Source organism: Gekko japonicus, unplaced genomic scaffold (assembly GCF_001447785.1).
Source record: "Gekko japonicus isolate JY-2015 unplaced genomic scaffold, Gekko_japonicus_V1.1 scaffold4, whole genome shotgun sequence".
In the NCBI taxonomy this organism is placed as follows: Eukaryota; Metazoa; Chordata; class Lepidosauria; order Squamata; family Gekkonidae; genus Gekko; species Gekko japonicus.
Window position 1 is genome coordinate 143,183 of NW_015165234.1, and position 15,734 is coordinate 158,916.

Below are 15,734 nucleotides of genomic sequence, written 5' to 3' on the forward strand. Positions count from 1 at the left end.
CTTTCCCTCCTTCTTCCCTTCTCTCTCTTTCTTTTAGGGTTGCCAAGTCTGGGTTGGAAAAGACCTGGAGACTTTGGGGGTGGAGCCAGGAGAGGGTGTGGTTTGGGGAGGGGAGGGGCCTCCACATAGTACAATGCCATAGAGTCCACCCTTCAAAGCAGCCATTTTCTCCAGGGGAGCTGATCTCTGTCGGCTGGGGATCAGTGGTAGAAGCGGGAGATCCCCAGGCCCCACCTGGAGGCTGGCAGCCCTACTTTCTTTCCCTTTTTCTTTCCTTCTCTTTCTTTCCCTCTTTTCTTCTCTCTTCTATCCCCTCTTTCCTTCCCTCTTTCCTTCCTTCTTTCCTTCTCTCTACTCTCTCTCTTTCCTTCCCTCTTTCCTCCTTCTGTGGCCCAACTCAAGTGAGAAGGGGTTTAAACTTTAAACCCCTTCTCTCTTTGCTCCCCCCCACGCAGGCCAGCTGGGGAAGGGAAGGGGAGGCTTTTGAAGATGCCTTCCTCCCCTTTTGCTTCCCCTTCTGACATCACTTCCGGTGATGTCAGGGTGTGTGGCATATGCTAATAGCCTAGTAACTCATTAGCATACCATATGCTAATGAGCTTCTGCAGCTCTTTTTCTATGAAAAGACCCCTGTCCAGGAGTATCCCAACCTGGATCTGGCCACTGTACCCCCCATCCCTCGCTGGTGACCAGGGGTGACCTGGCAACCTTATCTAAAGGGCTTCTAAGAACAGAGGCCTTGTATAGCAAATGTACTGCATCGGACCTCTGAAGGCCAAACTAGATATAGGTAATATATGGTAATAAATAGCAGCAGGCCCATCTTTGAAAATGAAGATCTGCCCTGTTTACATATTAGGTGGAGGCCAAAGGTAAAGAGCAAAAAGGGCCTGGTGGAGATTCTGAATACTCTTTCCTCCTTTCTTGTTTATCTCACATTGCTGGTCATTTTTCTCTCATGAGCTAACTTTCTGGTACTGGGATCAGACTTAAAGGGGAGAAAAGGGAGATAGCAGGAAAATAAGAAGGAAAATATTGACAATGTCATTACATTCTTAAGTGAAATGTCTCTGGAAAGCACAGGGACTTTTTCTATTGTGACAGGATGCTCCTGTCACAACAATGAGAAGAGATTTCCTGGTCCAGACTCATCATCTCCCAAACATTGTCTGTGGGCAAATGATCAGGACAGTAGCGACTTAAGACCTTACTGTTCCTATCAGACTTAGATACGGTATATACTAGACTACTGCCCTATTCAAAACCTGTGTGCCTATGTGTCCTCAAATGTCACATGTAGTTATTATTTCCATTGGTTGTCAAATGTCCCTAAAATTCTCAAGTTCCCTAGATAACAGGCATTCCTATGAATACCTTTGCAAGGAGCAATGATTCTGCACAAAGTGATTTGCCTCCCTTTGCTATGAGAATATGTCAGATTAGCAGTGAGAGTGCCCACTGCTATACCTGATTATTTGACCACGGTGGTCAAGAAGCACTTTCCCATGCAAGCATTCCAAATAGCAGGCGTAATATTTTAAAGTTTCTTGGTCCACATCAAGTGGCCCATTTCTAGGAATTGATCTTTTTCCCAGACCACAACAATGCTGACATACAAATGCCAGTGCACAGGATAAGAGTCTTTTAAATGCCAGTTAGCGAAACAGGTAATTGCTCATTGCTAACCTAAACATTCCAGATGTCAGATTTCAATCAGTCTCTAATAAAGAATGTACCAATTTTTAAATATTATCGCATAGCATTACACAAATGTTTAGCTAAATAGAGACACCACAATATTTCCAACCAATAAAATGACACATGATCCTAATGCATACATTAGTTCATGTGTTTGAATGAAGGTGGCCCACACGTCTAATTTTAAGGACAATTCTATTCTTTAAACACTGGATTGCAAAGACCTGTTTTTTGCTTTAGTTCATGAGGGCAGTCCCAAATGAGAGTAAATCCAAAGAGGAACATGGCTCTTCCCTGGTTTTATTACCTATAAAAGGCCACGAACCAAACCCTTGTTTTGACATAAGGAATATCCATTAGCCTGCTTTGCTGCTCCTGAGAAACAGAGAAGCAGAAAACACCATAGAACAGAATATGCTTCTTTTTACAATTGAAGTTTAGAGAAAAGGTTCTTGAAAAGATGGGCCATTACTGCAAGGGAAGGAGATAGCCTTGCTGTGGTTGCAGTATTTTCTTGCAACAGATAAATGACTGATTACAGGTCAGAGCAGTTTAATACCTCAACATTGTACTCTAAATACTCAGCATTTATGGTATTGCTTCTACCGTAACAATCCAGTCTTTAAATTAATTTTTTTGAACAGAGAATCGAACATTTAAAAAGTCACAGAAAGAGTGCAGGCAGGACCGAGTTATATTTCTCTGCCCTAATGACACCACATGTACTATTCAAACTAGCAGACCTTGTGCAATTCTACATTCCAGTTCAGTTCTCAGAATATCGATGGGCAGGGGTGTGTGGTGGCTGAGCTTCCAGCTGGCTGCATCCCTCCCACGCTCCTGCCATTCCCTCTGAAAATATCAAAATTGCTCTCAAAGAACAAAACCAACTAAGAAACAAACTTTATTGTCGGCTGTGGGAAGGACTCGGGGGAAGAAGGGAGCAAAAAATTCCCCCTACAGACCCCCAAAGAAAATGAATATAGACTTTGAAGACTCAGAAGAAGACCAAGAGATATATCTGCCAGAGGAAATGGCAACAGGAGGAAGCAACTCCGACCCAGGTTATCAGTCTATGATTCTGCATGCCTTGACAAAATTAAAAGACGAAATTAAAAATGAGATAAAGGCTCTGAGTGGGGATGTTGGGCAATTAAAACAAGAATTTGCCCTGCTTAAATGAACAATTGAGCCTATGAGAGAGCCAGTTTGGTGTAGTGGTTAAGTGTGCGGACTCTAATCTGGGAGAACCAGGTTTGGTTCCCCACTCCTCCACTTGCACCTGCTGATGTGACCTTGGGTCAGCCACAAGCTCTGGCACAGCTGTTCCTGAATGAGCAGTTTGTGTCAGAGTTCTCTCAGCCCCACCCACCTCACAGGGTGTCTGTTGTGGGGAGAGTAAGGGAAAGGAGTTTGTAAGCGGCTCCGAGACTCCAAGTGAAGGGTGGGGTATAAATTCAATCTCTTCTTCTTCTAAATAAAAAAAACTTGATGAACTCACCACAACATTGCAGATTACAGAGAGGAAAGCTGAAGCAGCATTCTAGAGTGCGAAGAAAGCAGCAAGCAAATTGAAAGAGGTAAAAGACTTTGAAGCATGGGCAAAAAATAAAATTATGCTCCAAGAAATTAAATTGAGAGAAAAGAAGGCCAAACTTCGTGGGGTCTCTTTAAACTTTTCTGAAACAGAAGACTTTATTGCACCTTTAAATAAATGGCTGCAACAGATACTTCAATCAGCAGGGGAAACAGAGATCTCCGAAAGAATCATCACATCTGCCTTCCGTTTGAAGTCTCCAAAAAAGCCCCTCCAGATGTCACTCCAGATATTTTAATCGAGTTCACAGAGGTACAGACCAAAAACAAACTCTTTAAAATTGCGAGGGAAAAAGAGGGTCTGTGCCTTGAAGACACGATTGTTTCTTTGTTTGCTGACGTCCCAGCTGAGATTCTTATCACAAGAATGAAGCTGCAAAACACAGCCAAGGCTCTCAGAGAACATAGAATTCAATACAGATGGCTTGCATTAGGCCACTTAGTGGTCAACTTAAACGGCAAAACTTTCATAGCTTATGATGAGAGCACTGGAAAGAAGCTACTAGAGGAGCTGACTAAGCAACCAGATGGAGACTGTTTTGGCAAATAGTTTAATAGTCCATGTTGAGAGCAATTAAATAAATAAGTAGGGTGTTTAGAATTATATTATAAGCGGTAAATATTTAGTGAAAGTACATAAAGTAATATATAAGCAGTAGTGTTATAGTCAGAGAGCATGGCAAGGAGGTGGAGGGTGTGCTCCCCCCCAAGACCTCTGGTAACAGGGAGGAGGGTTATCCTCCTACTGAAGGGGTTTCCTCTTCAGCCCCCAGTATCAGAGGCAACCCCATCCAGCTTTCTTTTTTAGGTATAGAAGTAGATAGAATAACAATAAAGACTGAATGAACAAAAAAGAAGTTAGAAGAATGAGTAATAATCTATTGGAAGATTCAAAAAACGTATTAAGAGATAAATCATGATTTAGAGGAAGTTGTATGGTGGTTTTATAGGATAAGGGAATAGGAAAAGAACAAGTTACAAACTGGATTGGGATTAAGTTTAATTTGTTAGTTATATAGTTTGGAATGTAACCTCATTTTTGCTTTTTTTTCTTGTGTAATGCATGAAAAGGAGTATAGTATTTTTATTTATTTTATTTTATTTATATTTGCATTTATATCCCGCCCTATCCCGAAGGCTCAGGGCGGCTAACAGGGGCACAAAGTGTATAAGGATATGAATCATTTTTATGAAATATGAATCATATAAATAATATATATAAAAGAATATCGATGGGCATACTAGATGGGAGGAGGAATGTGGCATTTTCTCAGTGATCAAATGCTGAAGTTTGTGGGATTAAATTTTTATAAAGTGTAATATTTGTACAATGGCAACATGGCCTAGAGAAAAGTCTTCTGGATTGTATTCAATATCAATAACAACACTGGTTTATTGCACAAAGAAATTATTGTGTGGAAGGGTCCTTATATCAGGCCAGGAAATAATTTCCTTGTTTTAGATTGATGCTCAGAACAGAAACATAAATTTGAATACTATGTTTTACTTGATTAGATTTCAAATATCTCCAGATAAAGTATTTTTTGGTGTGTTCTGAGCATAAGTGAAAGCATCAGTTCAATAATGCTTACCGCACAGCAGCCCCTCTTCTCTAATCAATCTGCGAGCCATAAGAAAAGATTCAGTGTCATTACTCTTGCACCACTGATCTATCACCTACAACAGAAACAAAAAATATAGACTTTAGGGGTTCAGGGGCACTCAAATGAGTCACCTCTACTCAATATAACAGGCTGGAGACAGATAATAAATTTTTCAAACAGTTGAAATGAGTCACTTCTGAATCTTTCCTCCATTTGGCCTATTCTGATTAGGATTTGAATTCTACCAGTCAATGAGCCTTATCTGCATAGAATTACAGTCTTATGTTTCCACTCTAATCTTCATTTGTATGGCTGGTGAATGCTGAGAATCAGCATTCCCAGAAGTTTTAAGTTTGTCTCATGTAGATCCAGAGACTGATCATTCCTTATTTCAAATAAAAAAGAATCCTGAAAGTCTGCACTCAGAGTCAGCTAGCAATTCTGTGTCCCCTGACTTTTGTCACTTTGCCACTTACAGATCTGTCTAGGACAGTTGGGATGAAGTCGTGTCCGATCCCTTCCACTTCCATTGTTGCATCCTCTGCTGTGTTGAGTGAGCTGGGTAGAGCAACTACGGAGCCTTCAGGATCTACGCCAACAATCTGCAAAGGAAGATAAATTTGTCAATTAGATTCTTAAAATTAGAATTGATAGACAATTAATTAAAAACAAATATTGATCTTTGTTCTATCCAGTGGCTGAACTGGGCTGAGAAGTGTCTCACATACTTTGCAATCGGGACATTTCTCCTTCATCTTCCTGGCAATACCACTGATGGTGCCTCCAGTGCCAGCTCCAGCCACAATCATATCAACTTTGCCTGCAGTTAAGAAAAAGAAAAAATTAGCAAAGATCACACCATGCACCTTCTCTAAAGCTCCAAAAGGAAACACTTGTATACATTGGTAGAAAATGTAATTCCTGATTTATTGATCTGGACAACAGTAGCCATGGTGTTGCATAATCACTACAATCACTAAGAAGGATATTAAACACATTATATTGAAAAAATAATTTGAAATGATACCATCACATTGTTCCAGAATCTCTTCTGCTGTAGTGTCATAGTGCGCCAGTGGGTTACTTGGGTTTCGGTACTATTGTTGTAAAGAAACAGAGAAAAGGGTATATCACTGATAAATGAGAGGGAGTCAAATGTAGCTTCATAAAGAGCCAACAAATAACGCAAGCATCTCATGAAAACATAAGGAATATCTTACTAGGTCAAACCAATGGTAACATCTGATTTAGAACTTGTGCATCTAACAGTGGCCAGCCAGATGTCCCTAAGAAGCCAACAAGCAGTGTACATTTGAAGTTAACCATTCTTTTTGTTAGTCCCTAGTATTAAGTTATAAGAGGTACACTGCCTCTGAACACAGAGGATCATTCTTCTCTATCACAGCTTCCTTTCTTTAGAGTGATTCATTTCAAGCAAAATATATGGATGTACCCACAGGTGTCAACTATGGGGGGGCCTCGGGGGCTGCCGCCTTCCCCGAAATTTTCCATGGGCGACTGAGTCCCCCGGACAACCAGTGCAGGTAGGTTTTAAAGTATGGGCAGGGCAGCCATTTCAGGGCACCGTTTCATTCTCCTCTGCCTGAGAACAGGAGAGAGCAAAGGGAAGGCTTGCAGTGGCTGCCTGCCCTTTAAAGTGAGCAGCCCGACTGCCAGCAGCTCCGCTTGCCAGCTGCTTACTTTAAAGCGCGGCCAGCCAGTTCAAGGGCTCCCTTTCGCTCCTCCCTGCCTAAGAGAGAAAGGGAGTGAAAGGGAGGTTTCTAATAGCTGCCTGTCTTTCTGCCTGCCTTCCTATCATTTTTCTGTCTGTCTTTCTGTCTTCCTTCTTTTTTTCCCTTTCTTTCACTCCTCTCTCCCCATATTTTTTCTCCCTTTCTCTCTTTCACTCCTCTCTCCCCATATTTTTTCTACCTCTTTCTTTCTTTCCTTTCTCCCTTTCTCCCTTTCTCTCTGTCTCTCTTTCTCTCTGTGTCTAAGTCCCTTATTGTTTCTGTCTCTCTTTGTCTTTCTATTTCTCTTTTTCTGTGTTTCTCTCTCAGTCCATTTTTTTTTTCCTTTGGTGCATAAAGTCCCAGGCTTTTCTAGTAAGCTTTCAACTGGATGGGAGTTTTGTTATTGATTTCAGTAGGTCAAGAATTCCCTCCCCCCTTTTTGTGCAAATCTTGCACTTATTAACGGCTCAACTGCTAGTGTTAGGCAGTTTTAATCAGTGTTAATCAGTTTGGGAAGAGCATCAGTCACAAGCCTCTGCCTGCCTTAATGCAGCTCTTCCAGGGCCAGCAGTCCAAATAGGGTTGCCAACTCTAGCTTGAGGAATGCCTGGAGATCCGTCTCCACCCCCAAATCTCCAGGAGTTTCCCAACCTGGATCTGGCAACACTACCCCCCATGCCCTGCTGGTGGGCAGGGGAGACTTGGCAACCCTAGGATATAGTCTGCAGGGGACAGGGTTTGGGGACCTTCATGAGGAATAATTCTATACAGTCCACTTCCTCCTGGAAATAGTGCTCTGGGACCTGTACTCACTTGTAGGATATGAGTTTGAAGTGAGAAGATTGCTGCTACTCTGAACTCTGTACATGGCTCAGAAATTGAGTGCACAGCAACTGTCTGGTATTCTGGCTCAGAGACTCCAGCCCTGCATTTACCAAATGAAGGCATCTGTGATGCCATAATTTAGTAAATTTCAGTATGAAGTCACCCTTATGAATAAGGCAGAAACAAGACTCCTGTAAAAGAATGTTCAGGAAAACTTTTTAAATGTTCCCCTACAGGCTTTTCTGTGTTGCCCTCCTTACTTTCAGATTTGTGACCATTTGTTTGTCTTATGCAGATCTTAAAATAACTATTCTAAAAGTGAAATTAAATAAAGGACACAGCAGGAGACCACTTAGATATCACTATAACCACTGGCCAACTCCCACCTTTTACTGAGTTTATCCCAGCCCAGAGGCATGGCTAGGGGGGATTTCCAGGCCCCCCCCAAATTTCTGGGGAGCCCCTTCCTAAATCCCACATGTCTCTGCTTCCATAGATAGTGACAATGGCCTGTGATGTCACTGGCTCCTTCCTATGATGTCATTGGGCCTTGGTTCTTTTAAGGACCTAGCATAGCAATGCCTCTGGCTCAGCCCCAGCCCCCCCCCCAATTGGAAAGTCTACGCCCTTGGATGCACCATCATTACCTATTGTATGTATAGCAAGTGAATATCTCACAATGAACTATGTGAAGATCAAAGCAACAACTCTGTAGGGTCTTAATGTACCCTCAGAACTCCATGCTCACTGAAATGTGAGGGACGGCTTTGCACATTCAGTGAGGCTGTGAAGACAGTACTACTACTCCTGATGTTCAAGTGAAGAAGGAAGCCCTTGTACACATGAGAGTTCTATGACTGCTGTCATGCCTGAAAGGTGTTTATGAACTACTGCAGTTGAAACCAGAGCTGTCATTCACAAATGTCTTGAAGGCACAATATTAATAAAATAATATCCCTAGTTTAAAACAAATAGTTTTACTCCTATCAGCAAGTTCAGCAACATCGGAATGTATTAAGAGGACATTGTGTGTGTCAATAATCATAGTAAATTCACTTTTTTCCCTGCAACTAAATTCTTCAAACAAGAAAACACCAGGTACAAGTACCAATAAGCTAGGATATTGAAAAGTCATATAATATTTAGGTGAAAGGCATTTTCAGTTTGGTGAGAGCCAGTTTGGTGTAATGGTTAAGTGTGAGGACTCTAATCTGGGAGAACTGGGTTTGATTCCCCACTCCTCCACTTGCACCTGCTGATGTGACCTTGGGTCAGTCACAAGCTCTGGCACAGCTGTCCTTGAAAAAAAGCAGTTTCTGTCAGAGTTCTCTCAGCCCCACCCACCTCACAGGGGGTCTGTTGTGGGGAGGGGAAGGGAAAGGAGTTTGTAAGCCGCTCTGAGACTCCAAGTGAAGGGCGGGGTATAAATCCAATCTCTTCTTCTTCTTCTTTGCATCATGGTGGACATAAAATGTATTTCAAATATAAGGTTAGCACAGATAAACAGATTAAAGGTTTTAAAAAACTACCACTTAAACACATACATTATAACAAGGAATGCATGCAACAAATAAATTTACCTGGTCCAAAACATGTGAGTTTGGGATTTCGTTTTTCAGTTTCCAAGCAACACGGACATTTGATTCAGGAGCATCAAATCTGGTACATGGGGTTCTTACAATTTCAGCCCCGAGTGCTCTCAGGATATCCACCTGTACAAAGGAAACAGCCTCTTTGATTAATTTTTTGCATTGATCCAATTCCAGCCATAACACAAAAATCCAAAACAAAAAACAAACCCTAAATTTTAAATTATGAGATGAAGGAGCTGAGATCTTGCAAAGCTACACTGTGAGATCTTGGCCACCATTTTAGGAATGGGGAGCTGCTGCCCAAGCCAGGTACCTAGCATCAGCATGGGAAATTAAATATAGTAACATTTGTTTGCCTGCCAGAAAAAGTGAGAACTGCCATTCCTCTGTGATGCTTCATGGGCCACTCAGGTGGAGACAGGGGTGCTGCAGGTGGGCAGGCTAGCTGGCAAGTGGGCAGCCCAGTGAGGGAAAGGATGGGATCCCCCCATGAGTCTCACAGCCCCCCCTTTTAAATACATAATTTACATAATTATGAATTCAACAATATTACATTTCTGGCCAATCCAACAGACATTATATTAAATTAAAAACATATGCTCATAAACATTACTAATATATCTGCATACTTATCTGCCACATGCGAGAGTGTACTTAACTTGGTCTAGTCCCACTGGGGATAACTGCCCAGACCCAGAATCCTACATGCATTCTAATGTACATATATGGAGCACTTGGAAACATGAGCTATCCCATCTTAAATCCCAACAATCGCTGCACCTGCTTTCCTTCTAGGGATGTCAGTGATCAAAATATTATCATATAAACATTAACAAACTAACAATCCATCAAGCTCACATCCATATTCTCACATTTGTTAAAAAAAAATAATGTGTTAACATGCTCTGGTATTAGTCAGTAAAGCCAAAACTGGAAACACAGGTTCCACAGGCATGACATGGAATGAGTATATAATCCTTTGCCAGTTTTCCAATCCTTAAGAAACACATGAACATGTGAAACTGCCTTATACTGAATCAGACCCTTGGTCCATCAAAGTCAGTATTGTCTACTCAGACCAGCAGTGGTTTTTTTTTTGGGGGGGGGGGGTCAGGTAGAGGCCTTTTATACCATCTATACCATCTACTGCTAAATCCTTTTTAACTGGAGATGCCAGGGACTGATCCAAGGACCTTCTGCATTCTAAGCAGGTACTTTACCACTAAGCCACAGCCTTTCCCCGAAATGTTTAAACATTTATAGCACTATGTAACTAGTAAATGAATCCTTATCATTTAAATTTTTAATGTTTTACATCCCTGTTTCCCACTAACGTCAGTACTGGGGATAGTTCTTTGTATACAATGGGGATGTGTACATGACTTTCCCATAACATGGAAGTTAATAGCTTGCACATACATTGGAGAGCTCATGTGCATTTGACATTGTACATGTTGTTCAACATGTACCATTATCTTTAATAATACTAATAGTGGAAGTCTTTTCCTGTGGTGCTCCAGGGAAGAATGAAATGAAACAAATTTAAAGACCAATATTGCCATGGCTGCATTTCAAGCACTTCCACTTCTCTTCCAGTGCTGAAAATGGCATCATCTCAGCGAAACTACTTGACTCCCCTGCTACATCAGCTGCTAAACTGGCAGCAGTTAATCAGTCACTCAACATATCTTTTGGTATTTTCAATGTCTCAGTATTCGTAAGCTCTTATCTTTTGTAGAAATGTAATGTAATGAAGTATGGATGGTATAACACTGTTAGGGGGGCAGCAATCAACAGATAACTCCCAGCAGCCTAACTAAGTAGAATTCCCAGAGTGAAGAAATAGGGCTGAAACCATGATAGCTCAGTTAGTACAAAGCAGATCAGTGCCATCGCTGTGCCCTCTCTGTTAAATTGAACAACACTCTCACCTTCTCCATGCTCATTTTCTCTGGCATGACAATGATGCAGCGGTAGCCCTTTACTGCAGCTGACAAGGCCAGCCCAATTCCTAGTGATTAATATGTGAGAGAGAAACAAAACAAAACAAAAAGGAATTACTAAACCATAGAAAGAGAAGCAGACATGTGGATGTTCTCGGTCTTCTACTTCTAAAGGGATCAGCCTGTAAATCACCACTTAAAATCAACTGTCATCTCTTAGGTTTCTCACTAAGGCTCTTTGATTTGTATGACCAATAATAAAAGAGCTTAGCGAGAAGCATGCTAGCATTAAAAAATGTCAGCATGGTAAAACCAAATGTTGCATTAGTATTGCACAAGAATATGCAAATCCAAGCAACTAGGGTTCTGTATGAGGATGCTCTTTTTATAGTTATGTGCAGAAAAATCTGAAACATATCAGAATGCAAACAGTTCCATTACCTTCCCACACTTATGTCCCCTTCCATGGATGGGGCACAGGTCTATTGTGCTAGATCTTATAATGATAGGACATCAGATAAGCACTGGCAGAGAGAAGGAGGATGCGGCCAAAGTAGGATGTTGTGCTATTAGCTCTCATTGGCTGATTTCATGCCCTGCCTATTTATTAGCAGAATTCAGAGCACACAAACAATAAGAAAACTGTAAGCTGAAGACATGGTTAGAGCCTATAATCTGTTCCCCGGTGTTCATAGAACAGCACTCCCATGGTTCTGTGGCCTGAACTAGATCCCTTGAGAGTCATAAAAGAATAGTTTATTTTTACTGCAAGGGACATTTGCAGAGACTGGATAATAATATACAACTATTTCTTACAAGCAAAGGAGAGACAAAAAGGAATAGGTGTTTCCTGCAGCAAATTGCACCTAATTGTGTCGGACAAATTCACAGAGATGTTAAACTCATCTGATCACAAGTTGGTTACGTGTATCTGTGCTCTGTTTTTTTTTTAGGGGGGAATGAGTGACAGAGCCACTTGTTCCTCAGTGAGCTAGGGAGGGGTAAATGATATTTCAGCATTACATGTCAGCATAGGAGGAGAACAAAGAAAATTTAGAGTTCCTTACTTGGGGGGGGGAGAACACCTCTGTAAGAACCTCACGTGGCTTAACAATTAAATTTCATCATATGTCTTGTGTTGTGCAATATCCAAAGACTGCAGAAATCTTCAGGCCAGAGGAGATTTCCCATCATGCTCAAAATCATTTTTTTCTCCACCCTCTTGTTTTGCTGAACATCTAGTATGGTGTCTTGAGACCTTGCTTGCTACTTTGGGCCTTTCTGCATTCAGTCTTTACTTCTGATTTTCCCAGAACTTGAGGTGGTATGCCTTTGATTCAAATAATTTCCTTTCATTCTGCATATATAATTATTCTTCAGCACTTTGTGCCAGAAACTCAAGTCTCTGCGGATTATGCTTTCTGCTCTTATTCTTTGGAGAAGGAGTAGCTAAGGCTCCGACATGATACTTCTTTTTTAAATTGTTATTATTTTTATTATTATTAGTTTTAGTTTTTTCAGCATGATACTTCTCCCTTCCCTTCAATGCCCCATGTTCTCTCTTCCTTGTCACGAAGTCCTGGCTGGTGGGAGGAATTCTTCCAGGAAAATCGGAATGACATTGAGTGGATGAGGCATTTCAGTGTTAACAAGGCAATGTTTGCTAACATTATGTAACAGGAATAACCCAGGGATAATATACAATTATCAGTGCTTAGTATCAAATCAAAATGCAAACCATCAATCCATGCATCTGTTTTTGCTTTGAGGGAAATGTTTGTGATCAAAGTCTGTTTGGCTTAGAAGTGCTTCTTGAAAAACTGGTTTTTTCAGTAGCTCTCCCATCCTCCAAACTGCTGTGGACTCTAAACAAATGTAAATGTTCAGCAATTGCCTATGAGGAAACCTGTTATCATATAAATTGGCCACCTAACATAGACCAAAGAGAAAGGGTTGAAACAGGGTATATTTACAGAAACAGTTCTACTTTAAGTAGTAGTATTGATTTCAAAATGAACCAGAAGAAAGACTTGCGGCAAAAGCACTTTTGGGAAGTGTGGGGTATGCTGGAGGTGGTCTGAGTTCCTTTCATTTATTAGCTTCATTGACCAGAGGTGAGGTGGTCTGAGTGCCGATCCCCCTAAAATAAATGCAGAACCAAGAAGAACCCCCTACACAAAGCAGAAGTGAAAATGGGAGGGAATGCAGAATGGAAGACTGAGATGTGCTCAGAAACCGAGGAAAAAGACAGGTACAGAAAGGGCCGTCGTGACATCAACTGGTCTTAACAGATGTCACACTATTCTTGTTTTCAGCCTGTCCCCCTAATAGACAAACACAACTGCCTCCAGTTGTAGTCTGCAATATATACTTTAGAGAAAACATGCCCTTCACGAATAGCTAATCGGAGCTCATTAGCATAACTCATTAGCATAACTTATTTGCATATGCCACGCCCCCTGACATCACCGGAAGTGACAGAAGGCCACACCCCCTGACATCACCGGAAGTGTGTCAGAAGGCCCGGCTACTTACCCTCCTGCTTCATCCTCATTCCCAAACGGAATGAGGATCGAAGCAGAGGGCGGGGTAAAGAAGGGGGCGGGGCTTCACCACGTGACCGCCCCGCCCCCTAGAGGTTCTCTTCCGGAGCTCCGTACCTGAGAGCTCCCCCCCGACTAGAGCCCTGTACTTTAGAGAAAACATGCCCTTCACGAATAGCTAATGTATTTGATACAGATCAAAAGAACAGATAAGGAGGGGAAATCTAGATAACGCTTCCAACTACATCAACCCTTTCTGAAATGCAAAGCCAAGTAAGTAATAGTGCAGTGTGGAGTAGTTGCCATCATTGGAAGAAGCAGGCACAGCTGCTGCGCTGCCTCTGGAACATAGAATGCTGAGATGCACAAAGATTGCATGGCCATTTAATCAAACGGAACTCTCTCTGGTTTCTTCACTATGACCTAATTCAACACACCAGGGCAGAACTGAAAGGAATGTAACATTGTGAGAACGTACCTCCTTGGGGATGGCAACTGAGCAATCATACATTAGGAAATGCAGAATTACAGTATTTACTCCAGACTACATGAGACAAAGCAACCTTGTTCTTCATAGTTTCTTATACAACTTAAATAACAATAACTTTATCAGATATGATGAGTGTCACACGGCATCCTTGGGTGGCTACCAGGATTCGGCCAACCAACTCCTGACAGCAGTAAGAAGTAGATTGTGCCCCCCCCCAAGAGATTGTCCCTCTCTGGACATCATACCTCCCTTGGTGGGCCATTTAGTTCCACCTCTTCCTTCAGGAGCAGAGAGCAAGCAGTAGTTACTTGTTGCCATTGCCCACCCACTTATGGCTGCGATCACTAAGAAACCTGCCACCCTGAGAAGGATGAGCAAGTGGCTTGTAAGCGAGCAGCAGCAGTTGTTGCTAGGGTTGGGCATGAACTGCAAAAATGCATCCTGCTCCCCACAGCTCAGTTGTTTCAGGCTTTAAAGGGACGACGGCACAAGGTGTTTTTCAGGCTGTTGTGCCATCCCTTTAAAGTTTAAAGGGACGGCACAAGACAGTCCAAAACAGCCGAGCAGCGAGGAGTTGTTTTCCAGGCCAGTCATGAACTTCTGTTCATGAACCATGAACAGGGCAAAATTTGTGACAAATTTTGCTTTGTGGTTTGGTTCATGCCCAACCCTAGTTGTTGCCATTCCCAGCGCAGTCCAAATCAGAAGTCAATGGGCTTAAAAAGATGTGACTCTGCTAAGAAATGCACCATCTATCACTCATCACTTTGGCAGTGATAAAGGCTGTAAAGGCTCTCTATGGGCAGCAGTAGCAGCCACACAAGGCCCACACCCTAAAGGGATTGGTTGCCATCCATAAGTGTGGCAAGAGTGTGGGTGAGTTAGCTGTAGCAATCACCACTAGTTTTCCTGAGCAGCAGGCAAGCGCCTGCCAAAACCTAAGGCTAGTCTTCTTTCAGCAGCATGATCCAGTTTGGCACTATCTCATGTGGCCTACAGGTCATATTCAGGATATATAAAGAAAAACAATCTGCCTGGGGAAATAGTGATAAGATTCTTGAAGAGATGTGTGAGGGATGCTATCTTGAAAGCGGCATCTGGAGCTCCTTTGAAAGTTGGAGATAATGCTATCAGAATCCTAAAAGACATTCCATTTGAAATAAGACAAAGGAGAAAGAAGTACAAAGATTTAATTCTTTTTCTCCAGAGAAACACAATTGGATACAGATGGCTAACACCAGAAGGCGTAATCTTCAAAATCAAGGAGAAAAAGGAAAAGATTGACTCTGTTCAGAAAGCACGGAAATTTTTGAGAGTCCAGATGGGAGAACCAGAGGAGGAAGAAAAAGAAGGGATGGACTCAGGGTCTTCCAGAGAGGACTCTCTATCAGAGAAAGGGGCAGCCGCCCCTAAAAGTCCTTATAAATTGCAGAAGAGACTGGGCAAGGGGAAATGAAGGCTGAAGGACTCTGAATTGTGCCTTTGAAAAACGTTTTTTTAAAAAAACTAGATGCTTAGGGGTCTTTCGGGTTAACAGTGATAGTTAAGATATGAAAAAGATAATACTATAGTTGAATCAGTTCATAATGGGATTAGCGTGATTGAGAGATAACGTGTGCCAAGATAACTAGATTATCTCCTCTCTTGGGCTTTTAGATAGTAGTGGGTATCTTTTCTTTATCCCTTAATGTAGTCCCCTTCCCTATTTCT

General features: G+C 41.9%; 1 protein-coding gene across 1 annotated transcript in view; it reads right to left on the bottom strand.

Moving 5' to 3' along the window:
* The window catches only part of LOC107109202 (cystathionine beta-synthase-like), a 47,448-nt gene that overhangs the window by 15,018 nt on the left and 16,696 nt on the right, over positions 1 to 15,734 (bottom strand). Inside the window, exons 4-9 of the mRNA XM_015409765.1 lie at positions 10,980 to 11,059; positions 9,037 to 9,168; positions 5,926 to 5,995; positions 5,627 to 5,718; positions 5,375 to 5,500; positions 4,887 to 4,971 (exon numbers count right to left, since the gene is read on the bottom strand). Of these exons, the coding sequence (XP_015265251.1) occupies positions 4,887 to 4,971; positions 5,375 to 5,500; positions 5,627 to 5,718; positions 5,926 to 5,995; positions 9,037 to 9,168; positions 10,980 to 11,059 (585 nt within the window). The remainder of the gene's footprint in view (positions 1 to 4,886; positions 4,972 to 5,374; positions 5,501 to 5,626; positions 5,719 to 5,925; positions 5,996 to 9,036; positions 9,169 to 10,979; positions 11,060 to 15,734) is intronic.